Source organism: Lissotriton helveticus, unplaced genomic scaffold, assembly GCF_964261635.1.
Source record: "Lissotriton helveticus unplaced genomic scaffold, aLisHel1.1 SCAFFOLD_575, whole genome shotgun sequence".
In the NCBI taxonomy this organism is placed as follows: domain Eukaryota; kingdom Metazoa; phylum Chordata; class Amphibia; order Caudata; family Salamandridae; genus Lissotriton; species Lissotriton helveticus.
Genome location: NW_027611986.1, coordinates 78,323 through 105,847, shown reverse-complemented (window position 1 = coordinate 105,847; position 27,525 = coordinate 78,323). Strand labels below are relative to the sequence as shown.

The 27,525-nt window shown below is 46.0% G+C and overlaps 1 protein-coding gene across 2 annotated transcripts in view; it reads right to left on the bottom strand.

Annotated features, from left to right (window-relative positions):
• The window catches only part of LOC144807486 (retinoic acid receptor alpha-like), a 123,081-nt gene that overhangs the window by 31,865 nt on the left and 63,691 nt on the right, over positions 1-27,525 (bottom strand). For both annotated transcript variants that reach the window (XM_078673125.1, XM_078673126.1), the window contains exons 2-3: positions 19,196-19,344; positions 4,449-4,590 (exon numbers count right to left, since the gene is read on the bottom strand). In XM_078673125.1, coding sequence (XP_078529251.1) covers positions 4,449-4,590; positions 19,196-19,344 — 291 coding nt within the window. The remainder of the gene's footprint in view (positions 1-4,448; positions 4,591-19,195; positions 19,345-27,525) is intronic.

Here is a 27,525-nt window from a genome sequence, read left to right as displayed (position 1 = left end):
TCTTGCATGCACAGAGATGGTAGGGTGCCTCATGTTCACTTTTGCATGCACCGGAATGAGATGGGAGGACTCACTTGTGTGCACTCTTAAATGCAAAGAGATGGTAGGGTTCACTGCGGGCACAAAAGCAACACAGAAATGTAGGTCTCACTGAGGCCAGAGACTGGAATGGGAGGTTCATCAGGTACAATTTTTCAGCAGAGATGGTAGGGCTCCCCTTATGCACAGACAGTAGGGATCCCCACGTGCACTGAGTAGTATGGTTCGCCACATGCACATAGGCATCACAGCTGTAGGTCTCACTACCATCAGAGATGGAGGTAAGTAATGCAGGTGCACTTTGAAACAAAGATGGCAGGGCTCCCCGCGTGCACCCTAGCATGCACAGATAGAAGGGCTCCCCGTGTGCACTGTTGCATGCACAGAGATGTTGCATGCACAGAGGTGCTACGGCTCCCTGCGTGCACTCTTACATGCACTGAGATGCTAGGGTATACCACGTGAAAGAAGGCAACTCCGATGCAGGTAGCACTACACCTAGAGATCTGGGTGGGGCAGGAGTACTTTTGCTGCAATGTTCGTAGGGCTCCCACGTGCACTCTTGCATGCACAGAGTTGGGTAGAGCTCTCCGAGGGCACTTCTGCATGCACAGAGTTGGGTAGAGCTCTCCGAGGGCACTTCTGCATGCACAGATTTGGCGGGGTTCCGCGAGTGTAATTCCGCATGCACAGAAATGGGAAGTACCCCGCCCCCCTTCCGCGCGCGCGCGCGCGCGCTATTGCATGCGCAGATGTGGAAGGGACCCCGCGCGCACTCCCCCGGCACAAGGAGGCGGCGGAAGGTAATCGCCTTGGCAGACGGCCGGGCTCGGCGCGGAAACATTCAGTCACAGGGCTTTATTCCTTCACATATCGCTGCAGGCCCCTCGGGAGCTGAAATCCAATCTCCTCGCCCAGTCACCGGGGAAGAGGGTGCGGGGAGGGCTCCTAATGAGGCCGTATTAATATAACGCGCACAGCGTGAAGCGCCACCGGGCCCGTCTCAGCTAATAAGCGCGGAGCCCGCCGGGCACTGTGGAAGGTTCTGGCGGGCAGAGTGCGGGAGGAGAGAAGGACGAGCGTAAGGCGGGCAGGAGGAATGCAAGGGAGTCGCAGCGGAGTGCGGGGGGGGGGGGGGGGGGTGTTAGAATCAGAGAGGCGGGCCACAGAGTGCTGGGAGACAAGGGTGGCAGACTGTATGAGGGGCACACTACATCAGGAAGGGCTGACTGGAGAGGGGAGGGGCATCCGAATAAGATGGCAGAATGTACCCTGGGTGGAGGAGGCAGAATGTATGCGAAAACGGCGCAGATGGCAATACATTACTTGGAGGCAGAACATATGATAGCACGGTGTAAGGGTAGGTAGGATGGCTGGATGTCTGAGTAGTAAGGGTAGCAGGCTGTGTGAGGGGGAAGAACTAAGAGGAAGGTGACACTGGGATAGGATCAGCAGTAAAAGTGCATAAAAAAAATTCATGGGAGATGTGTTGCTGAGGACAATGGGGTGTGGTCAGCGAGTGTAGAGGCGGGATCACAGTCATGGCTAAAAATAACAAAAAATATGATGTAATTTTTATGGTGGCTTTTCACCTACAGATAAAATGTATACAATACACAAACCTTAACATACACATAAATGCAGCTTAAGTTTATCTGTGGAAATGCATTTTTCTGGTAGGACAGCTCATTTGGTTAATGTGATTATTTCAGACGTCTGTGGGTGTAACCGGATGGTCAGGGATTTAAATCCCAGTGGATGCACTGGGGAAAGTGTGTGTGTGTGTGCAAGTGTGTATAACCTGTGGGGACTGGCACCATTCGCAGAGTGGATTAACCTTGACAGAACCAGACAAAGACTATCTCAATGAGGACAGGTGCGTTATGAGGACCCATCCCACTAATGTGTTTAGGTACTTTCGAGAAAGTGTATATAAAAAAAACCTAGAAGTGCAGTTAGACTTACTTCGGCGTGCTTTATAACCAGTGGTGGCTCCTCGGCTAAGGCGGAGTAGCGTCGCCCCACTTCTTTTCGCAGTGTAAAGAAAGGAAAAATAAAATGATAATAACAATGTTATTATCATTTTTTCCTGCTGCCGCATCTTGTAGGGGTGAGGTGGCTCTGCTCTGCTCTCAGAGCAGAGGGGAGGAGTGGTGGGCAATGACTGATTGGCCGGCCCTGTCGGCGCGGCCAAACAGTCATGCGTCCTTTGCATGTTCTTCCCCCAGGCTGCATTACAGCCTCTGTGGAGAACATGCCCTGGCTCTCCTTCCCTGGCTGAGCACGGAACTACAGCAATCTGACCAATCATAATGCTGCATTGCAGTGTTGTGATTGGCTATGGGGATCCTGGGTGCTTCCTGTTTGCACAGAAGAAGCCAAGAAGGGGACGGAGGAGAGGTGGCGGCCGGCAGGTAAGTACATTTTTTTGTTTTTAACCCTCTTCACCTCACTGCTGCTTCTAGGGAGCAGCCACTGCTGTTTAACCTACCCGACTATCAAAGAACACGGAGTTAGAATAGTAATTACACACTTCATTACTGTCATTACAAGTCTTCTGGACCCATTCAATAGATAGTAGACTAATGTACCGCACGTTATTCTAGAAAATATTTATGTTGCAAAGTGTAGAAAAGGCACAGAAAAGGCAATGTAAGCAGAATGTTTCCACAGTTCTATAGGACCAATCAGCAGGTCTCTGACCCTAAAGGCCTCATGAGGTTGAACAAGTGACATATTTACAGAGTGCATTAGGATTCATCTAACAGGTGACAGGGTCACCAGTTAACAAACAGAGCCACCCCTCACCCCCCAAAGGATAACCAGTATCTTTCAGAGAAAGATGCAGGATGGTGGACAGGAAGAACGTTCTGCACTTATAAAAATAGTTCCGGAAGAAACAAATTAAAGCAGCAATTTTTCAAATGTATCCGGTTATGTCCTTGGATATACAATTCAACATGGATGCCTATAACTGCACAGCAAAGGCATCTCCGTTACTCCAGAGGGGAGGTATGTAGGCATCGGGTGTTTCCCCGGGAGGCTGAAAGGGTGGGGGCCGGCTTTGCTGCTGTGGAAATCAGTTTTGCAGCAGTGCTGCAATCGTGGCCCCCAGTAACAAAAGCAGCAAGCAAGCATTTTCAGTGTCCCGAAGCCAGGCAGCGAGTAAATTGCCAGGTCCGCTTTAGGTTCCCAGTCCTGCCGGGCCTGGGGATGTTCCTCCAACCCACTTTTATCTGACCCTACAGGTGGACGCCACAGAGACTAATCCTGGATGCAGAATCACTCAGAGTGTGTAGAATTTGCTCCTGTAGCAGGAGGAGGGTATTTCGTACCTCTTGGTGTGTATCAGCCACAGCCATGCTTGTGATGAACAAAAAGAGCTGTAATGTGAAACCAGGTATACCACTGAGCCACTGTGTACCATCGAGCTACAGGACCAAATGTGCACCCTTAGTGTTCCCACCGCCCCACCCCAAGCGCTAGGCGGTCGATATGGAATTGGTTGCGCGGGCCTCTGTCTGCTATCAATGCTAACAAAAATCGATTTAACCCACAGCCCCCTTTATAACTACGTCTCACGTTATTAATATAACCCCCGGCGACGTGGTCATTAGCGCCAAGACTTCTCGTGCTCACTCCGCGACAACCAAGCGCCAGGGACCTGTCAGCGTCATTTATCTCTGACATCATCCATCAACAGTTTCCATGGCAACGCCTGCAATTCAATACCCGAGGATCCCGCCTTCCGCCATCCATCCTTCAGCGGTCTGTAAAGTTATCATGATGAGAGAACATGTATACTGTTGGGAGGGTTTGTTGGGGTGGTGTGAGAGGATAATCGTTGCCTTGGATAACAACAAGATAGCTCTGGAGTGCACAAAGTGCACAAATTCAACCCCTGTGCCCTCTTACACTGATCCAACGGTCCCCCTGCATCCATGCGCCCTGATCTAAAGGATACTCACAATTGCTCTTATGTGATGATCCAATGAACTGCCATCACAAACCGATCCAAGGGACCTCTGGCATCTTTGCACCCCAAGTACCTTCACATATAGAGAAGCAAGGGAGCACGTTAGGGTACTCACACCTGACCCTCAACTATCAACTTCGGGGGTATCCCAGCAGATCCAGGAGATGCTCAGGGCCCTCAAAGCCTGATCTCAGGCCCATGAAATCACTTTCACACACTGATCCAGGAAAACCCCAAAATCAAAGAGACTCCTCTAACAAGGATCCAATGGTCCACTACACTCGCATGCAGATTACCAGTCACCCCCATAATGATTTGACACCCAGCACCCCTGATCACCCAGCCTCCATATGTAGCTCCACAGGTTCTTATGCACTTTTGCACCTGGTCTCCCACATGGCTAAAATCTGCTGTGCCCACAGTCTTCACTTACACTCTTTGGACATGCCCACTTCGAAGCACTTCTGCAGCCGGCAGTACTGGCAGCGGTTCCGCGTCACCTTGTTGATGATGCACGTCTTGTCCCGGTGGCAGGTGTATACCATGTTCTTCTGGATGCTTCTCCGGAAGAAGCCCTAAATGGAGGACACAGGAGTGTTTACTCAGACGGCAGATGCGAGGGAACCAGTGCACACCAAACACTTCTCTTTATATCGAGGTTTTCAGACCCCAAGATCAAGGAACCAACCCAAGGTGTAAAAATCAACATTTGTGTTGCTTGCTGCATGGCCATGCAGTACGGTGTTAATAGAAGAAGAAAAATAACTTTGACAATCTTACAAACCGGATTGCAGAAAACTGAATTTGAAGAAACAGGTCACACTGTGCGGCGTTGTGGGCTTACAGAGCCCAACGGACTTAAGCTTATTATCACTGCCCACATTTTTAAATTTGCATTTTATAAGATGTTATTCAAGATATCAGCCACTAGATGGCGATATCATGGCTAGCATGCACATCCAGGATAGTCTCAAGCTGCAAAAAATGTATTATGTGGACTAGACTGGAAGTTTGTTAATGTTTGAACAACTAACCCAGACACACGGGGACTCCCAGTCATGGGCACACCTGGAAGGACAATGGGAAGTACAAGAAAGGTTCTTCTGGTTAATTAACACAAGAGTGCAAACAGTTTCCCGATTAAAGAATGGATTACTTTATTTCCAACTGCCCTAATAAAGGTAATCAATTAAAGAATAGGAGATGTGGAAGAATCACTCGGAGATTTTTTTAAATCGTAGCTTGGTGGAAAAATGCACTTGCTGTAGGTGATAAGTGTGCAGCTTGAAGGCCAAAGGTATGAATCTCACTGGGCAGACTCAACCTTTCATTCCTTCTGAATGAACTAAAATAAGTACCAAAGAGAGGTTCAATAGTAACACCCACACCTAAAGCAGTAGGGCCCCAATCAGGTTGTAGTGTGCCGTACATTAATGAGCATTCACATCACACGGTACTATTTGTTATGGGCTGCTCACAAGCTTCTCCCCTGCCCTCAAGGGACCCCTCATTCCCATGTACTGAGCTCTGTGAGAAGGAAATGGGGAGGAAAGGGGCGGTTATAAAAGGAAGGAAATAGGACCATGGTAGAGAAAAAGTGGGAAGAAGAAAAAAAAGCAGCAGGAAGAAAAGTACAGGAAAAAGAAAAATCAACAGCCAAGAAAGAAAAATAAGTAGGACCAAGCAGAAGAAAACCCAGGCAGGTTGACAAAAGGGAAATAAATGAGAAAAAAGTTAAAGTGGAATTAAAAGAAAGTGGATACAACTGAATTAAAGCAAGAATAACACAAAAGGGGATTCTGCCATACTTTACAAATGTCTGCATTTTTAAGTCGACTGGATGAGTTTTTGAATTAAATAATCATCAACAGTCGTAGTGACGCCGATGGGGCAGAGTTTGTATAAAAACACCCAGCATGACTGCGACGGATTTATAAATACAGGAAGCGTCATGCAGGGGGGTGCAGGAGTCACAGTACACTAGTGCCGACACCAGCATGGGAGGCCAATATACAGTGAACTGCAGCTTTTCCACTCCAGAGGCAGCTGGAGTCCAACATCCTCTCGAAGGAAACAGAACGGCATTTCCTCCCCATGCAGTCTGCTTGTATTCTTCACCGACGAGGGCAAATAATTGAGAAAAAAGTAACTAGTACAACAACAACAACAACAAAAACGGACTCGCAAGGAAATGAATACTGGCAGCAGACAAGGCTTGTGAGGGCCCAACTTGGGCCAGGGCTAGGATACATTGTCAAACTCCTACTTAGGAACTGCCAGACCCAACAAGGGGTCGGTCAACCCCCAGAGACTTCCCGCAGCATGGACCGGCTCCAGGGTGCATTCTGCACCTTGGCGAAAGTGGCCTCCACTGACTTGGCTTTACTCTGGCTGCATTTACACCATACGAAGGGGAGTTTTGCTTAAAGGGAACGGTGGGACTGTTAAAAGTAAAATGACAATCGCGAACATTGCCTGCGCCATCTTGTTTAGTGGAAATTTCTATGTGCACATAAGCTGCAGCCATTGTATCTATCACAGCCATTTTGTACTCTGTTGGTCACCTTTGTTTCACCCTGCCCTTACTAGCATCCATCGGACCCTCTGACCAAACCAGATATGTGTGCTGGGGCTATAAACCCTATTGTCACAGCAAACCTCAGCGCCACTTGCTGCCACAAACTCGTTTTTCCGTTCATCTCTGTTTTCAGGCAAACCTTTGAACAATCTACCCCTCACCGCCCCTAGTTACTCAAACCGGTTCTAGACACTAAAATGACCCATGCAAACATGATTTATTGCACTACAAACAGCGAGAATTGTTTTTACCAACAATGGGACCTGTTTTTATCAACAGAACGGACTCTTAGATCTGGCTGGTCTCACATGTTTTAGACCCTGAAGCACGGTCCAGCTGCAAGATAAGATTGTCTGTTTGACTTCGGTGGGAAGAGAATTAGTGATGGGCTTGTGTGGAAACCTGCCCAGGGTGGGGACTCCAAGCTTGTGTAACCATGTTGATGAAACAAATGCATTGTGTAAAACCTGTATAAAAGGAAGAGCCAAAAGAGATGCCAGCAGAACACCTCCCTCAGACATCCCGGTGTCTGCAGTTAACGTGGTCTCCTCATGAGAAATAAACCTTTTTCTTGTCTTCCAGTTTCGAGCACTTGCCGCATTATTTTGATAGCGAACCCAAAGTGAATTAAAAAGTGAACCCTGCACCGGGCAGCATTGGGGGGTCTTAGAAGACTCGCTGATTTTCACAAGACTAGGTCTGCTACAAAATCATTTTTTTACATGTACGGCGAAAGAAGTGCACACTAGAGTTGTTTTAAAGTGGACTTTGGTCACACCCAAAGCCTATTTCTCTCTTACCTCGTGCTATTAAATATTTATTTTATTATTCCACCTCCTACATATTGCTTGCAATGTAAAACATAAGTACACAACATTATCACACTTTAAATTCTTTAGGTCATACATGCAATGTACACAGAAAATATATTTTTTGTTTTCTTTAGTTAACTGCAGGAGGCTTTTTTAAATGGTTTAGTTGGGGCCAGGGCCGGATTTGTAAAAATGCCAGGGCCCTCGTCAGGCGGCCACTGCAGCTTGTACCACGGATTGCCCTTGCTAGTGCTGTCAATGACAGCACCAACGGAACAACTAACCATCACGCTTTCACAAGTGTGATAATTCAGACTATTCCAAGGCTCCAAAGCTGTAAGAATTTATCAGGTGGCAGGTATTAGCTATTTTTAATGTATATTAAATTAATAAACCACTGCGGTTGTGCTCATCTCTAAATTAGGCTAACACCGCAACCATGCGGCATACTGTCATAAGTACTGGTATAGAGCACCGGAAACCACCGGCTCAAATTAAACAGTTTGACACTCATATTTTGCCTGCTGGAGCGCCCAAAACAGACTGATAATCAAACAAAAGCAACACCAATAGGAGTGGCTTCAATAGGCCAACACATACTTCAGTACGATTTATGGAGTAATCAACTAATTAGCAAAAGTGATGCCTTGTCAATGGGATAACATTGGGTTACACAAATGGCAATAGCACAACATTGGCTTCCAGCTTAACTCCCACTTTTAATCCATTCAATGAACTTCACTTATTCAAACCCTAATAAATATGCCATCATTTCCCTTCCACTTTCCTCCATTTCCAATCCTGGCAAATCAGACCTTACACACCACCCAGAATGACACCTACTAAATTAATTTGATAACCAGTCATTGCAGGACTATGTTCCAAACGGAATCCTTTATAAGCTTTCCAGACTAGGCTTCCTGTGGAATACTTTCGCTTCACTGGAGTGTACCATTTTATGGTTTATTCATACTTCTAGAACAATGTACTCTTTTATCACTTCCAGCTTCAGTGTGTATTGCGTGCTCGTATGCCGATAATGAATTCTTTCAAGGCATGCAGATGGGGTATTCCAAGATGCCCATCACCCACACAGAACACACCGCAGTGACATAGCACAAACTTGGGGGGAAAGAGCAGGAGGATTGGGTGGAAGTCCTTGGACTGCCTAATTCCTGTTACTGTATGTCAAATCCGGTCAAGTCTTCTGTTGAGAATGCCTGGTAGAGCTTAGGTAAGGCCTAAAATGGTCAACAAAGTTGCGTTTATTGCAGACGGTCTGTGGTCAACCAAAGCGATCAGCATATAACGTTAATTGGCTCGAATTTAATTAAGAACCCCCTAATAAGGTCAATAACAAAGGCACACAAAAAAAATTAGGCAAAGTCCCTAGGTGGAGTCATTAACAACTAAAGCAGAGATTCGAATAAGATGGTGACCGCAACAAAATCAGACAAATACAAATCAAATCGTCAACAACCAAAGTAGCATTAAGTTGGTACAAAAAAAAGGAAAACAAGAATAAAGACCGATTGAGGAACGCAAACAATCAACAAATACAGGGATCTAAGATTGGCCACATGGAAAACACTTAAGATTAATGGGCGATTTCACTTTATGCTTCAGAGTTCACCTCTGAGGATTATCAGCTTCCCCTATGAAACGACACTTTCAGAGCAAGGCAACACTTCCAGTCTCTACAGCACAGAGCCAAGTAAAATCAGCAAGCAGAAGACCTGGCCAATTCAACAAAGAGACGGGGGACAAATCAATATAAGGTCAAGGAGTGTAGTGGAGGAAGATTTTCGCTCAGGACGCTACCTCTGAAGGGCTTGTGAAGATTGTGCCACATCTGAACTCATCTTGGGTAGTGTGTGATGACATGGACTATACACCAGCCCAGCAGACCTTTCGGATTAAAAGACTTGCCACTAAATACATCCATTTTCCTAAAGGCAAGTTATTCATTGCTTCAAAGGCATACAGCTACCTCTATGCAATCTCTTACGCCTTGGGTATGAGATATAAGACGGGCCCATGGGATACAGGCGAAAGCCAGCCTGCTGTTTTGCTGGCAGAATTTAAAGTTCGCTAATGCAGTACCAGGCTTGTTTGTGCTTGCATCTCACGGTAGTGGTCGGCTTCTATTTCAAGCCGTCCCCGAGGGCCGTCTGTGTGCACTAACGCAGAAGCAAACAGGAGGGTGGGGGCAGCTCACGTAATCAATGTTAGTTCAAGTTCTTCTCATGCCAGAGGTAAATATAACTGCATGTATATATTGATTTGGACACTGATTAGAAAATCCTGGGCAAAAACTTAAATCTGTGCAGTGAGTTTTTGTAGACATAATTAAAATAGGCCCCAAGTGTGATCTACGTATCTTAACTACGAGCTGGCTGACTGCCGCGTGTAGCCTTCAATCACTCTTGCTTTATTTCAACTGCAAATTGTGGTTTTCCAGTACTTAAACTTACATTATTTCTATCGCTGTAGCCCATAATTACCCATGATTTTCATTACCCAAAAGCTAGCAAGAAATCCTAAAGGAACCATGACAAGGTCACATTCCAAATGCCACACCTGCAAGAAGATACCATATATGCACACACAGGCATCGCTGGACACATTCTAGATGCCATTTTTGCAAATCCGGAACCAGTTACCTTTTCAAAGGTTCTCCAGTCACAAGCTCAGACCACCATTTGCTAGCTTTCCAACATAAAAACACCATAAAGCAACACAATCACCTTACATACATCCACCTATCGCCAATGGAACAAACTCAATTTTGAATACTTAGAAACACAACTAACATCCAACACAGATCTAGACACAATAAAAACTGATAAAAAACGGAGTGGCTGCAGGAAGCTTTTCATATCCTAGTACCAGTCAGAACAGCAAAACAGAACAAAAGAAAACAGGCACCTTGGAGAAATACAGAACTAAAAAAGATAAAACAGCAAATTGGCTGCAACACACCTAGCTCAAAACAAACAACAATCGAGACAAACTTCACCTACAGAAACTTAACAGATTATACAAGTCAACAATCAAAAAGGGTACTATTGAGACAAAATTCAATTGCTAAATGTACAAATAAAGAATTTTACAAAATCCGCACGAATTTCATAAACCTAAATCCACAGAAGGAACATATCCCATTACTCAAGAAATCACTGACAATTTGGCTAATCATTACACAACCAAGGTAAACACATTGGACTCCTATTTAAAACAAAGGAAAACCACCAGCACAAACCCATTTCCCAAAATCCCCTCAACGAGTAAGTTATCCATAACTCTGCATTCCTTCAAACAAATATCTCAAACTGAATTTATAGATCTGATCAAAGCAAGCGGGCCAGCCGGTTGCCCTTCCGGACCTTGTCCACCACAAATATTCATGAACATTCTTTTAAGTACCTCAGCTGCCACACCAGTAAAAAGAATCATACATAATTAATTAACTATAGAAATATTTCCTGAAAGCCTTTAAAAAGACATGCATATGCCCATTATTAAAAAAAAAAACACAACAAAAAAAAAAAACACATACCTGGACCTACATGAGCCCGACAACTACAGACCAATTACAAATGGGCCTTTCTTGGGCAAACAGAGCGGCATTCAACCAGATGTCACAATTCATTGAAGATAACCATACTTTTAGACGTCCAAGTCGGTTTCTGCCCTGAAGAGGCACAGCATCTGCCCACCGCCATCTGGGGGGACCTTAAAAACACCAGAGACTGCAATAGGGTCACTGCACTACTTGGACCTCTTAGCTCACTTCGACACAGTTGACCATGACATTCTAATACAAAGACTCTATGGAGTTGGCATAGAGGAGACTGATCTCAACTGGATTACATGCTACCTTCAAAGCAGGACTAATGTCGTCTATACGCCACCTTTTTCATCCAAACAGTACTTCACAAAAGGAGAAGTCCCTCAAGGCTCTATCATCTCGCCCAATGCTTTTCAACATCTACATTAAGTAATTACCGGCAATGATCAATGAATTCCAGCTCACACGCTAGAACTATGCAGACGACACACAAATACTCCTTAAACTAGAAAGCCCAAAAGACATTGAAAACTCCAAAATCTTCAGTTGCCTTAAAGCTGCTGATTGGTGGATGACATGGAGTAATCTCAAATTGAATGCTCCCAAAACAGGAATACATGTGGCAACTGGAAAAATGATGACCTGCTCAGCACCTAGCCTGACAATCTGAGACAACCTCCTAAAGTATCTAAGAAACTAATGAATTACCATGGACTCCAAGCTTTTAATGAACGCCCAAGTGGACAAATTAACAAGATCAAGCTTCATAACTAGGAAAACTCCACAGTGCATCTTCCCCCACCTGGGATTTCCAAAAAAGGAAAAGACTACTATGCTCTTGTACGGTCTAAAATTGATTACGCCAATGGCCTCTACCACGGATCATCTTTATGAAAAGACTACAACAGATTTAAAACTCTGCTGCTAGACTACTCCTATATGTACAGCCACAAGCCCACATCACCCCTGCCTTGAGAGCCCTACATTGGTTACCGATTGCCAGAAGATCCACATTCAAGCTGCTTTGTATCACCCATATAGCAATACATGGAACATGACCACTTTTCATCAGGTACATTCAAAGGAACCTCGTGTTCAGATCGGCACCTCGCCTCAAAATCCCACCATACAAGAAAAAAAAAACCATAGGTGCCACATCCTTTTCTGACAAAGCAACCAAACTATGGAACTCATTACCCCCTTTCGAAAGACTACTCAAGAGTTGACTCTTTCCTACATAACTACCATACTCAAACACAAATGTACAGCATATCCCTGGTTTATGAACATTTGATTATATGTATGTATCTACACAGGTGTATTTATTTGTATAAATATGTATAATAATTAGGTTTTAAATATATAGATATTCTTTAGCAGGCCTCCAAAAACCTACTTATGATGGGGGGTACTTAAACTGGAAAGTAAGTTCTGTTCATTCAGAAAGTAAAGGAGCACTAAAGATGCCACTGAATCTTGTTTTTATCTCGACAATTGCGGTCAGTTCAAGGAAAGAGGTCAAATATTAGTTTGTCTTTTTATTAATTGTTGCTTGGAAAATTGAGTTTTAGAGGTTTTTGTCAAGTGAGCTATTTGAAGATGTCAGTTTTTTTTCAAACACATAACATTTAATAGCTTGTAAGTGAATAGTACAACATTTATCAGGAATTACAAAAGGACACTTTTTTGTGATTTAGAAGTGTGATGCAAACAAAGATTTAAATAGGAGCAAAATAAATCAGAACACTTTACTTGGTGGTGTGCAATGACACATTGGCAAAAACTTGATTGCCAAACGTTGTTTGTACACTATATATTTATATCAGTTAAACTGCATGCCAGTGAAAAATTCTATGGCCATTTTAATGTAAAATATGCAGGCTGCAAATTACAGTGTGCTACCACTTCATGCTTTAGTTATGTTTTTATTAAAAGTTAGTTTTCAAACATGATTCGTGAAACATTCCTGCCCCTGCCCTTATGACAATGCTGTTAATGAATTTAGAGGCAAGTCAGGGGTCATGTGTAATCTGTATGGAGCAAAAGTTTAGTCTACTAAATCAAACAAAAGCGTTTTTGTACATGTTGAAGTCTAATATTTGAAGGTGCTTTCATATGTGAAAATGAAGAACATGGCAGCTCAATTAATTAAAATATATGTCCACGATCACATCATTTGAAACCAGTTTGTAGGTCAAGAGTTTTACAATGAGGTTGAGAAGAATATTTAAGTCACGAGACCCTTAGGCCTACAACATTTTAATGAAATTTGAGGCCTGCTCAACAAATTTACATAGTGCTTAACATGTATATGTCACTGTATAGTTTTTATATAAGTAACTTGATTAGATACTTATGGTTCTCCGCTTATTTATAACTATTTTATCTACAATTGCTTCACTATTGAAAGTCTGGGTTTATTAAATACAACTTCATTATTGAAATATTTCTTTCTTTATACAGATATACCCTCTATGTATTTATGTATCCATATATTTATTACTTTCATCCTCCTGAAAAGAAAAAAAAACTGAGTCTCTCCATTGCGCTACCCTATGTTTCACCCTGGATCTCTCTTAATATATCATCTAGCTCCACTCTGACTCATTCCAAACATCATTCTACCACTATGATCTTCAAAATAACCCTTTCTAGACTCTTCCCTCTTCTATCCCTCCTTGGCTCACTCCAAACCTCATTTACTACTATGATCTCCCAAACAACCCTTCCTAAATGCTTCCCTCGTGTATGCCTCCTTAGACTTATCCCAAAGCTCATCTTACTACAATCTCCCTAATCCATTTCTAGATACTCTTCCCACCTTCATATCTCATTTACCCATCCATAATCTCCTCTTACTACTATGATCGCCCAGTAACCACTTTCTAGACTCTTCTCTCTTCTATCCCTCCACTATCCTTTTCAATCCAACTAACAGACTCATTTCCACCACTCAAATGAAATCCTATTTCCCTATACTAATCCACCACTAATCCTTTTTGGGTTCCGGAGTAGTGTGGTACTCGCCGAAAAGCGCTTAGACGCCTTGTCTGGGGTAGTAAGCACTATATAAATACAGTTACAGTTACAGCACTGGACTGCATTGCTCCAGGGGAGGGGCACTACCTTTATCCGAACACTGCATCCTTGCACCAGCTTCTCGCATGTGCAGTGCCTCTCACATGTTCAAGTGTCTTTAGCAGCGACACGCATCGGTCTCGAGGTCTGACCCTCTGCCTATGCAGAGATCTGCCAGTGTGATTTTCCTACATGCACAGGTATCCGGTAGCAGTTATGCCGGCTGTTCAGCAATCTTCAGCACTGAGACTTTCACTAATGCACGTGTTTTCAGCTATGACTTCTAGCATGTAAAGGGATTTACAGGTGTGATCTTGTCACATGATCAGATCTGACAATCTGCAACACTATCACTTGTGCAGCGGTCTCCAAATGTTAATAGTGCAGGTGCACAGCAGTGGCCAGATCACCTGTGCAGCATCTACAGCAGTGGCTAGATCACCTGTGCAGCATCTACAGCAGTGGCCAGATCACCAGAGCAGCATCTACAGCAGTGGCCAGATCACCAGAGCAGCATCTACAGCAGTGGCCAGATCACCAGAGCAGCATCTACAGCTGAGGCAAATCACCCGAGCAGCATCTACAGCTGAGGCCAGATCACCCGAGCAGCATCTACAGCTGAGGCCAGATCACCCGAGCAGCATCTACAGCTGTGGCCAGATCACCTGTGCAGCATCTACAGCAGTGGCCAGAAAACCCGAGCAGCATCTACAGCAGTGGCCAGAAAACCCGAGCAGCATCTACAGCTGAGGCCAGATCACCCGAGCAGCATCTACAGCTGAGGCCAGATCACCCGAGCAGCATCTACAGCTGAGGCCAGATCACCCGAGCAGCATCTACATCAGTGGCCAGATCACCAGAGCAGCATCTACAGCAGTGGCCAGATCACCCGAGCAGCATCTACAGCAGTGGCCAGATCACCCGAGCAGCATCTACAGCAGTGGCCAGATCACCCGAGCAGCATCTACAGCAGTGGCCCGATCACCTGTGCAGCATCTACAGCAGTGGCACGGTCGCCAATGCAGCATCTACAGCTGTGGCTAAATCAGCTGTGTAGTATCTACAGCTGAGGCCAGATCACCCGAGCAGCATCTACAGCTGAGGCAAATCACCCGAGCAGCATCTACAGCTGAGGCCAGATCACCCGAGCAGCATCTACAGCTGTGGCCAGATCACCTGTGCAGCATCTACAGCAGTGGCCAGATCACCCGAGCAGCATCTACAGCAGTGGCCAGAAAACCCGAGCACCATCTACAGCAGTGGCCAGATCACCCGAGCACCATCTACAGCTGAGGCCAGATCACCCGAGCACCATCTACAGCTGAGGCCAGATCACCCGAGCACCATCTACAGCTGAGGCCAGATCACCCGAGCAGCATCTACAGCAGTGGCCCGATCACCTGTGCAGCATCTACAGCAGTGGCACGGTCGCCAATGCAGCATTTACAGCTGTGGCCAAATCAGCTGTGTAGCATCTACAGCTGAGGCCAGATCACCCGAGCAGCATCTACAGCTGAGGCAAATCACCCGAGCAGCATCTACAGCTGAGGCAAATCACCCGAGCAGCATCTACAGCTGAGGCCAGATCACCCGAGCAGCATCTACAGCTGTGGCCAGATCACCTGTGCAGCATCTACAGCAGTGGCCAGATCACCCGAGCAGCATCTACAGCAGTGGCCAGATCACCCGAGCAGCATCTACAGCAGTGGCCAGATCACCCGAGCAGCATCTACAGCTGAGGCAAATCACCCGAGCAGCATCTACAGCTGAGGCAAATCACCCGAGCAGCATCTACAGCTGAGGCAAATCACCCGAGCAGCATCTACAGCTGAGGCCAGATCACCCGAGCAGCATCTACAGCTGTGGCCAGATCACCTGTGCAGCATCTACAGCAGTGGCACGGTCGCCAATGCAGCATTTACAGCTGTGGCCAAATCAGCTGTGTAGCATCTACAGCTGAGGCCAGATCACCCGAGCAGCATCTACAGCTGAGGCAAATCACCCGAGCAGCATCTACAGCTGAGGCCAGATCACCCGAGCAGCATCTACAGCTGTGGCCAGATCACCCGAGCAGCATCTACAGCAGTGGCCAGATCACCAGAGCAGCATCTACAGCAGTGGCCAGATCACCCGAGCAGCATCTACAGCAGTGGCCAGATCACCTGTGCAGCATCTACAGCAGTGGCCAGATCACCAGAGCAGCATCTACAGCAGTGGCCAGATCACCCGAGCAGCATCTACAGCAGTGGCCAGATCACCCGAGCAGCATCTACAGCTGAGGCCAGATCACCCGAGCAGCATCTACAGCAGTGGCCCGATCACCTGTGCAGCATCTACAGCAGTGGCCAGATCACCCGAGCAGCATCTACAGCAGTGGCCAGATCACCTGTGCAGCATCTACAGCAGTGGCCCGATCACCTGTGCAGCATCTACAGCAGTGGCCAGATCACCCGAGCAGCATCTACAGCAGTGGCCAGATCACCCGAGCAGCATCTACAGCTGAGGCCAGATCACCCGAGCAGCATCTACAGCAGTGGCCCGATCACCTGTGCAGCATCTACAGCAGTGGCACGGTCGCCAATGCAGCATTTACAGCTGTGGCCAAATCAGCTGTGTAGCATCTACAGCTGAGGCCAGATCACCCGAGCAGCATCTACAGCTGAGGCAAATCACCCGAGCAGCATCTACAGCTGAGGCCAGATCACCCGAGCAGCATCTACAGCTGTGGCCAGATCACCTGTGCAGCATCTACAGCAGTGGCACGGTCGCCAATGCAGCATTTACAGCTGTGGCCAAATCAGCTGTGTAGCATCTACAGCTGTGGCCTGATCACCCGAGCAGCATGCACAGCTGTGGCCAGAAAACCTGTGCAGGTATCAGCTTGAACTCTCACACCTACGAATGTTACCTTCAACATTATTCTTTCATGCACAGGTATCGACAGATGCCACCTCACCTGCGCAGGTGTCTTTAGCTGCACATTCATTAGTGCAGGCATGTCTCTCTCACCTCCCCTGCACAGATGTTCCTTGCTGTGGCAAACATTTGCCGGCATCTCTTTCTGTCACCTCACCTGCTGAGGTGTCTCTAGCTTTAAATCCACAAGTGAAGTCAAGACATCTGTCAGTCACCTCACCGGCACAGATGCTAGATGCTGTGGCTAAACCTGTGCCAGCATCTCATTCTGGTACCTCACCTGCTCAGATGTCTCTAGCTGCGACCTCACCTGTGCAGGCATCTCTGCCAGCCACCTCAGTGTCTCAGGCTGAGTCCATACCTGTGTAAGCACATCTACTTGCATCTAACTCAAGCAGGCACCTCGGACTGCTACCTAACAGCCAGACTCCTCTTTCAGCCATGACTTCAGCTGCTCTATAAAAACAACTCTGGTCCGCATCCGGTCCTGCTCTATAGCAGACACTGGTCAGACATAGGAACGCTCGTTTCTAGCTGGGGCAGTACAGTCGCGTTTCTACTACAGGCTCCCACAAGACAAGAGAGGTGCACTGACAGGGGATTTGGAGGGGATGGAAAGGGCCATGTTTCACACTCAGTACTTAAAGAATTACAATGGAACGAGTCTCTACCAGGCACTACATTCACGTTTTTAACTTTACAGAAACTATTGACTCCTCAAATATTAAGTAAAAACATACAGGGTAATTCATGTCATTAAGCAGTTCTTGTTTACAAGTCATGTTTTACTTCATCTTGCAGTCCCTAAGAGGATTTGCTTTCTTTCCAGATTATATATTTCTAGAGCTTTATTTCATGCAAAATAGGACTCCTAAACCGAGCATACAGTGAACTGAGAGACCTCTTGGTGGCCTCCATTCAGATTGTGGGTGGGTGTTCATGCTGGGGCAAGCTGAGAGCTCTAGGGGTGGGCGGAATACTCCACTCCGCCAGCAGACTTCGCAGAGTTTTACCCACTCAGCGCTCAGCTTAGAGCGCGGAGTTCGGCAAAAACTCTGCCAACTGCTGCATAGTGAAGTTTTTCTTGCGCACGGCTCGTCAGCATTAAGTTGGTGCGCACGAGCAAGAAAATACGAGCACTAGACCGCTTCCCAGCGAGACTTCTTAATGCGGGCAGTCAGTCGCAGCAGGCCAATACCGCTTGCGCTAAGAAAGTTGCTGCTCATCCTGCGTAAGCCACCGCTCGAGAAGAAAACCTACTCAAGTGGCAGAAAGAGCAGAGCCCTCTGGTGCACCGCCTGGTGCAGTATGCGCCGATTTTACAGGGCAGTATTAGCTCTCAATGCTAAAAGTGAGCATGAGTAGGCGACAGACTGGAATTCCGCCGCTCGCGGAACTCCGCTGAATCTCACGAAGTTGTTATGTATCCTCGCAGAATTCCGAAGAGTAAAATTCTCTGAGTTCTGCCCAACCCTTTTTTGCAGTTGAGGCTGAAAGCAATGCAAGCTTCTCACTATGTATGCCAGTGGGTCACCAAGGCATTCAAACTACATACATATCCGATCCTTGGCCACAGTGGTTGAAATACTGCCAGTGTCAAGAGAAACAAAAATGCTGTTTACAGGTGAGGAAAGAGAGCAAGTGTGTGCTTGTGAGAGAGAGGGGGCATAGAGAAGGGGAGTCAACACAGGGAAGTACATGCAGAAGAACAGAGTGATGAAGTCAAGGAAATGACGCAAGATATTCAGAAGAAGGATGTCAAAAAGGTGTTTAGAGGAGGAGGGTGTAAGTGTCTTACAGAATGATATGATTGGCAGCGATTAAGACAGTGGGTAGGCCACTACCCAGTACACAGATCTTGGCAATGTTTAATTCAAATTTTCAGAACTTAAACATTTTAATTATTCACATTAAAGTCATTGCTGTTACCTATTTAGCCGATACCCCTAAGAAGCATTGGCAAAGTCAATATGTCGGGCTTGTTTTATGCGTATGTTTGTTGTTCTGCAGTGGATCTGGATGCAATAACAGGAAATTCAGGGGCACCTGAATACTGGTAAGGTAGCATGCACCCTTTGTGAAGCACAGGATTTGAGTTTATATGTAGTAAGCTATGCCCTCTTTGATAGGATGTCCAGTTATACTTCTTTGTACAAGTCCTTTTTAGAGACCCCGTCCCCTCACTTTTCATCCCACTTAAGCACTGGCCAAATGGCATCACTTACCTTGCACCCTTCGCAGGCACTGACTCCATAATGGTACCCAGATGACTTGTCCTGGCACACAAAGCAGGGTTTGTAGATGCGGGGTAGAGGGGGAGGCGACGGGGGGCTGGGCACAATCTCTTCCGAGCTCGTACTCTGAGTCTCTATTGCTGAGGAGACAAAAGGCCAAAAGGTTACTTATACAAAAGGTAGATATATAGATATATATATATATATATACACACACACACACACACACACACACACACACACACACCATCTACATCAACACACACATACTGCAAAAGTTGTGATTTATTATTACCACATCTACTGTAAGATATCCACCATGTCAGTCAGGGCCGGATTGGTCACGGCGGGCGTTGGGTGTTTACCCAGGAGGCTGGAAAGGTGGGGCCGGTTTTGCAACAGTGCTGTAATATTGCCCCCCCAGTAACAAATGTGAGTATGAAAGGGGTAGGCCCTTAAAACTCAGGACCTGGGTCCGTTGGTCAGTACAAATGAGGATGGTCTGAGTATGACAGATTTAATATACATATATATATAAATTCAGATAGGACCATGTTCACCTTAAAATTTAAACCAATCAAAAAGAGAATTTGATTATTTGTATTTCTTTCAGGCGTTTTATTCATTCATAGTCAAAATAGTGTCGAGCAATTTATGATAAAGACATGTAATTGTATCATCATTACATACTGTATTCGAAATCGGTGCTCTCTGTGAAAAGGGAAGGGTAGGTGAATAAGTGAGGGGGACAGAGTAAAGGTGTTGTGACATAAATAGTTGCATCCAAGTTAAAAATGAAAAAAACCTCTACAACCAAGCTAATGGGCAAAGGTTCCCAATTTAACATCACACATAGATATATGAGAATACATCTCTCAATTTTGCTCCTATGGTGTGTCAAGGAAAAACGGCGTATTTCTACGTTTCGACCCCTGATACGCAAGAAGGGTGATTCACAGCCTCATGTTGGGGTCTTCGTCAGGAAGAGGAAAGAGAGCCTATGAGGTAAGTAAATACATAAATCAGAATTTTGCAAGCGTGAACAGGCATGGTGATAATTGTCAAAATGGTGATGTGGATGGTTACCTACATCAGCCGACGGTCAATGAATGTGCCGTCTGCAGGAGGGGCTTTCAAATGCTCCAAGGGAACTGAAATATAATAGAATAGGTGCCGTCAGGGCCCTATATTTTACTAATTAAAAAAAATTTGTAACGGGGGCGAGTGAATAAAGGAACTTACTTGGTGTGCCGGCGAAAACTAGGCACAGGTAGATCAGTCCTCGATGGGGGTGATTTATCTAAAAACAGAAGGGGAGGGTGTTTTGAGCATGGGATTGCCGTGATGTTAAAACCGGTCTATGGCCAATATGCACTAAATAATAAACAATTGGTAATATATCAATTACCTTACAGGGTTGGAATGTCAATGCCACCCTGTTATCCCAAACGCGTGTTCACTCGCGGTGGGGTTCTCAGTGCCGGTACGTTTTACTAAAAGTAAATATAAAGCGGTACTCGGTTAGAATTATAAGATCCGCTATTCCGGAGCTGCAGTGAGTGTGGCCGATCAAGTGAGTGGCCCGTTTGGGCAGTACATACCTTTTTAATGTGAGCACGCATCAGCGCTATTACTTCCCGGCATTAATATCTTTGTACATAATGTCTGGTCTTAAACATGTTAATTTGATGGAGCTAAATGCTTGGTGATCCATTGTTTAATATCAGGCTATGCAATTAGACGCAATCTCTCTGCCCCGTGACTGGTTAACACATATGTAGAACGGCGCGCACTGATGGTAATGCCACACCCCAACATGCCAGGAATTACCCTGCGACATCATTGGAGCCCTTTTCCCCTCCCCTGGCATGTTCGCCTTCGATCCGATGACGAACAGCCAGTTCTCTTCCACAGAAAGGGACACTACCCCTTTAAGAAAGCCTCTGGAAACGCGCGAACCCAGCCACGATCCCATTGGACCGCCGGGCCGAGCCCCCTCTGCATCTAGCCTTCACTGGCATTGAGCGCCTGCACCGCGAGTCTCTTCGGATGCAGGCTGCCGGGAAGTAATAGCGCTGATGCGTGCTCACATTAAAAAGGTATGTACTGCCCAAACGGGCCACTCACTTGATCGGCCACACTCACTGCAGCTCCGGAATAGCGGATCTTATAATTCTAACCGAGTACCGCTTTATATTTACTTTTAGTAAAACGTACCGGCACTGAGAACCCCACCGCGAGTGAACACGCGTTTGGGATAACAGGGTGGCATTGACATTCCAACCCTGTAAGGTAATTGATATATTACCAATTGTTTATTATTTAGTGCATATTGGCCATAGACCGGTTTTAACATCACGGCAATCCCATGCTCAAAACACCCTCCCCTTCTGTTTTTAGATAAATCACCCCCATCGAGGACTGATCTACCTGTGCCTAGTTTTCGCCGGCACACCAAGTAAGTTCCTTTATTCACTCGCCCCCGTTACAAATTTTTTTTAATTAGTAAAATATAGGGCCCTGACGGCACCTATTCTATTATATTTCAGTTCCCTTGGAGCATTTGAAAGCCCCTCCTGCAGACGGCACATTCATTGACCGTCGGCTGATGTAGGTAACCATCCACATCACCATTTTGACAATTATCACCATGCCTGTTCACGCTTGCAAAATTCTGATTTATGTATTTACTTACCTCATAGGCTCTCTTTCCTCTTCCTGACGAAGACCCCAACATGAGGCTGTGAATCACCCTTCTTGCGTATCAGGGGTCGAAACGTAGAAATACGCCGTTTTTCCTTGACACACCATAGGAGCAAAATTGAGAGATGTATTCTCATATATCTATGTGTGATGTTAAATTGGGAACCTTTGCCCATTAGCTTGGTTGTAGAGGTTTTTTTCATTTTTAACTTGGATGCAACTATTTATGTCACAACACCTTTACTCTGTCCCCCTCACTTATTCACCTACCCTTCCCTTTTCACAGAGAGCACCGATTTCGAATACAGTATGTAATGATGATACAATTACATGTCTTTATCATAAATTGCTCGACACTATTTTGACTATGAATGAATAAAACGCCTGAAAGAAATACAAATAATCAAATTCTCTTTTTGATTGGTTTAAATTTTAAGGTGAACATGGTCCTATCTGAATTTATATATATATGTATATTAAATCTGTCATACTCAGACCATCCTCATTTGTACTGACCCCCAGTAACAAAAGCAGCAGTGCTTCACACATCAACCCTCCCCCACCCCCCTCCTAGGGCTGGTCCAACAAAATGGCCAGGGCTGCTTCTGGTTCCCAGTCCAGCCCGATGCCAGGAGGTCTAGGAGTTACTAGGTAACATTAATTTGTGATGCCTACTTCAAGCAGTATCTGCTGTAGTGACAGGATGGAGGGAATGGAGTGTTGCGTGGAGGGGGGTAACACTCCGCGACAACTACCCTACTTAACCTCTATCAAATCCATAACTCTCCACTCTATTGGGTAGTTAGACACGATCTACAGAGGTCCTGATGGGGTTTGTTCAACAGGCCATAATGTTGATAGCGGAGACAGGGAGCACATGGAGCGGGAGAAGAGGGTACCCATCAGGAAAATACCTTATCCTAATTAAAAAAAAAAAACTGAAAAAAACGAAACGCAGCGTCTACAGTGAGGAGGCATTCGGGAATGAATAAACAGACTCCTAAAAAGACTCTTCCGTCAGTGGGGATCCCTAAAGAGAGGCCAGGGCCTGAAATGATGATAGAGAGATGTTAATGTCAATAAGGAGGAACACCTCTCTCGGGGTCATTATCGACACTTTTTCAAGTTCTAGACTTTAGTGGGCTACACTAATGCACTCTGGGTGTTGTGGACTTGAAATCAAGGTTTCGTGTGTGAAACGTTCAGGACCGGAGGTCGTGTGTTCCTAATGACCTGGAGTGAGGAGGTGGGCGGAACCTCTAAAAACCACAACTTCATTAAGAGGTCAAGCACTGAATGGTCACGAACTACTCTCGCTCTCAAAAAAAATCAGGAGAGGATGGGGCGGGCGTGGGGTTTGGAATAGGTGTCTTCCCCAATAGCTTCAACTGTGATGCAAGACGTCCAAGCAACTTCATTCCAGGGACTCGTCTTGGGCTAAATCCAGAGCCTGGAAGAAGCTTTTCCCATCCCCGAAAATACAAACAAACCCTGCTAATAATAATGAGGGGGGAAATTATATCAGAGGCAAGCAGGCTGCATAATGCTCTTTGTAGAGGCAGCCTGGGAGCCGCAGCTGTGCCAGCACTATCGGCTTTCAGCCTGACCCAGTTCTGCTGCTCCCCGGCTCGAGGCCTCTCTCTGAGCTTCGGCTCAGGAGGCGGCTGCAAGGAAAAGGAGAGATTTAGTTACTTACAAGCTCATTATATATAGCGCTGCAGAGCAGTGCATCGGGGCACTTTGCAGTGCAGGAAGAGGGGGAGGACAAGGTCTCAACGTGGATGTAGCAAATGGGCATCTCGTACATGCCTGGAGTGTATGTAGATACATGAACAGACGACAAAGCCACAAACCAGACTCCAGTCATAACAGTGGGAAACGTTTTACTGGAAGAGAGTGGCTGAATGGCTCTACTCCTCAAATACCACACAGTAACCTCGCATGCTATAATTAAATGCTTAGTGTACAACCAAGACATAATTATGGTAGGTGTAATGGCGAAAACATTGGCACGGAGCCTGGGTTTCTAGAATGTAAATAAAAGAAATGCCAGGTAAACTTCATGTTGTAATAGTGTTCAGACCGTAGATGTGTCCTCGTTTAAAGTACAAAAGTAATGAAAACAAGCATTTACAATGCAACGGTTTCGCCTTTACAAAAGTTAGAGCTATTGGCATTGTAAATGACAATATTTTAATTTATGTGTTGGTTTTGAAAACAGATAAATAAATGGCATTGTTATTTACAATACCAATAGCATAATCTCTCGCAAATGCTAAACACACACACCCACAGAGAGCCCCCCACAGAGCCCCACCCACACAGAGCCTCCCCCACACACCCACACAGCCCGGGCGCAAAGCTTGACAAACTGGAAGCCCACGGCATTGGGGTCTCTCCTGAGCCCACTCCCCAAAGTGACCCACTCTTTGGGGGAATTGTCACTTCCCCTGCTCCCATTAACACTGTTGGACTACTCCAAGCAGTGAGAAAGAAAGAGAGAGTGAGTGAGTGAGTGAGTGAGTGAGTGAGTGAGTGAGTGAGTGAGTGAGTGAGTGAGTGAGTGAGTGAGTGAGTGAGTGTGTGTGTGTGTGTGTGTGTGTGTGTGTGTGTGTGAGTGTGTGTGAGTGTGTGTGAGTGTGTGTGTGTGAGTGAGTATGCGAGTGAATGAGTGAGTGAGAGTGTGTGTGAGTGAGTACTTTGCACCATAACACAACTCTAAATGAAATCACTAAAATAATGCGTTTTCTGCTTTTGCACCCCGCCATTCCCTTAAACAACACCCTGCAGCTTTATAGATAGGCCGGTGCAGCATAGTTTTCATTGAATCCGTAAATAGCATGAAAACAGCGATCACGCTAAGAAAGCTTTTCGAAGCCTTACTAGCGATAGAAGGCTCTATCAGATAATCATAACACACTGCAGCTACCTACAGCTCCTCCAGCCTGAACGGAGTGATCTCTCCCGTATGTTTTACATAGTTCTTCATACAGCCTGCCAGATTTCTAAGCACTGTTGGCTTTTGTCAATAAGAAAAGAGGGGAAAGGAGTGATTTGCCCAGGATCACCGCATGAAAGTACTTAGTCACACATGCAGAGCTCTCTGACATCTTTGTTGATCACAGTGCTCTCCGAAAAGGAGCCTCGCACCCAGCGCTTAATTTGCATATTACCGTGCTGCCAGTAAAGCAGTCTAGCCTGTCCACAGGGCTGGGAACTCTTTATTATGGTTACCCAGCAAAGTCAACATTGTTTTAGCCAAAATCCAATTGAACTCCCTTTGGTAGCCGCGCCGGCCACTCTCAGCCACGTGTGGACATCCGGCTCGTCGGAGTCTGTGAGGGGTGGGTATAATTTTGCCTGGTGTATTTACAATAATCAAAACAGATCTCTACCCCTTGCATACGCTACATGGCATCTGGTACGGAGAGCGTACAAGGCGACCAGATCTATGCAATATGTATGAAAGCAACGTAAGATGGAGGGAGCACCATCTCAGCAGGATCGGACAGGGTGCCGTGTCGAAGCAGCACGACAACTCCATGCACCAGCCTTTAATGCACCACTTGAGGCACAGAAGCGCCAAGCACCCCCAGCGAGCGCCGGGAAGCTGGTGCGCTTCTCTGCATTTGGGACGGCAGGCCAGGGGTGCGCAACTCACTTGGAGATCCCTCGGCGGGGTCGGGTCATCGATGACTCGGTCTCCTCTCCCCGCAATCTTCTTTGGACGAGGCTCCGGCAGCTTCTGAGAAACGACCCGGGTGACGAGGACCAATCAGGTCGCGGCTCTCTCGGCGAGCCCCCAGTGATGTCAGCGGGGTCTTCCCGACGGCAGCCAACCACAGCGCGTCCTCGCTATGACGCATCGCCGGGAGAACCAATCACAGCGCACTGGGTGGTTCAACTAAAAACCCATGGCGGTTTCACGAAAAACAACGAAAGCCTACAGCATCCATCGTACGTGCCAAGGAAAACGTTACAGCGGGAAATCGAGTGAAAAGAAGCAATGACGAAAAAAGGGGCGGGTGACGAAAGCCGTGACGAAAAAAGGGGCGGGTGACGAAACAAGGGGGCGGGACTTTAAAAAAGGCACGGGAACGCCCCCGATTCGCGTCCGGACGGGGGAAAGAGTGACGGACAACAATGTCTGCCAATGGCTAGCCTCCATTTATGGAGCTAGCCAATGGTAGACTAAGGCGGGGCATTGCCACATAGTGTAGATCAACAGATTTCGCCAGCGCGAACGCTGCTGCGCAGCGGACGCCAGGCGAAACCTAAAAACTGCAGAACAGACTGAATTACTGCATAAAGATATTTTATGTTTTAGGGGTGGTCAGTCGCTAGGCCTGGGCATAGCAAAATTATCACTAAATTATCGAGATTACACCCATTATGCCACACCGTGTCATTTTGGGGACATTTTTTAACAATAAACGTAGCAATCAGAAGAAAAAAAATGTATGCGAGCAGCATCTTAAGTAGTTTTTTTTATCCATTCGGTTATTTTTTGAGTGAAAACCTATTAATTCAAATGCAAACTGCTGTACTTTCAATGCGAGCAGCAGTTCTTTTAACCCGTTCCGTGCTCGGGCCGACGCGAGCACTACCTTCGGGGTGCAGCACACGACCGTTGGCCGATGCTGCCCCACCCACCCATTAGAACGCCCGCACCGCGGCAGAATGTCCGCCGCGGTAAATGGGTTAACATGCATGGTCAACAAACATTACAAAACGATTTTTTTACACGAGCAGACCCTTTAGGTAATTTTTTTGCACAAACCTACACATCTGAACCCAAGCAGCAGCATTTTTAACACAAGTGACGAACTCGAAATTACATTGTCAAGTTTGTTTTAACTATACGGACCATTCGGGCAATTGTTTGCGTGTGAGGCACATTTTGTGCAGTTACACATAATTTTGCGGTCATTTTTCACTAAATTAAGATAATGTAAACTAGGCCAGTTTTACATATGCCTAGTAGTAGTATATGTGCACTAATTTTCTCCTGTGGTAAATCAATCAGAGGAAAAAAACACCATACGCAACAAGAGGTGCCAAATACTGCATTCCTCAAGCACAATAACAGTACTGCCCAAGTCAAAATGGCGGCAACAGCAAATACAACTATTCTTGTTCAAGATCTGAATGATAATCCAGTGAAAGAAGTGATACTGTTCCTCACAACGCAGTTAAGTCCATAGGCATTAATTACCATGATTAAAATACTATAAATAAAACAGTGATGGATGGACTGCTTAAATTAATCTCAGCCACTGGTAATTATTCGATCCGCATCCCAATCCATTGTTATTTTGCAAACCATGCCACCTCAGAATGGACCAAGCTGTATGCAAATCAGTCTTGACCCTGCTCCAATAGGAACGATCCAGCCCAAACTGCCAAGCGAGGTCCTCCCTGAACCTGAACACAAGCAATCCAGAACCGGTTTCGCCCTAGTTATGGACTTGTGATTGAAATGCTGTCCTGCGATAGTAGTTATTGTGAATCAGTACAGACTATAGATCAGGTGTGTTAACATACCTGCTTAATATGTGGTAAAGAACTTGTTGCATTTACATAGATTGTGGCACATCCTAAAGCAGGGAAATATCCAT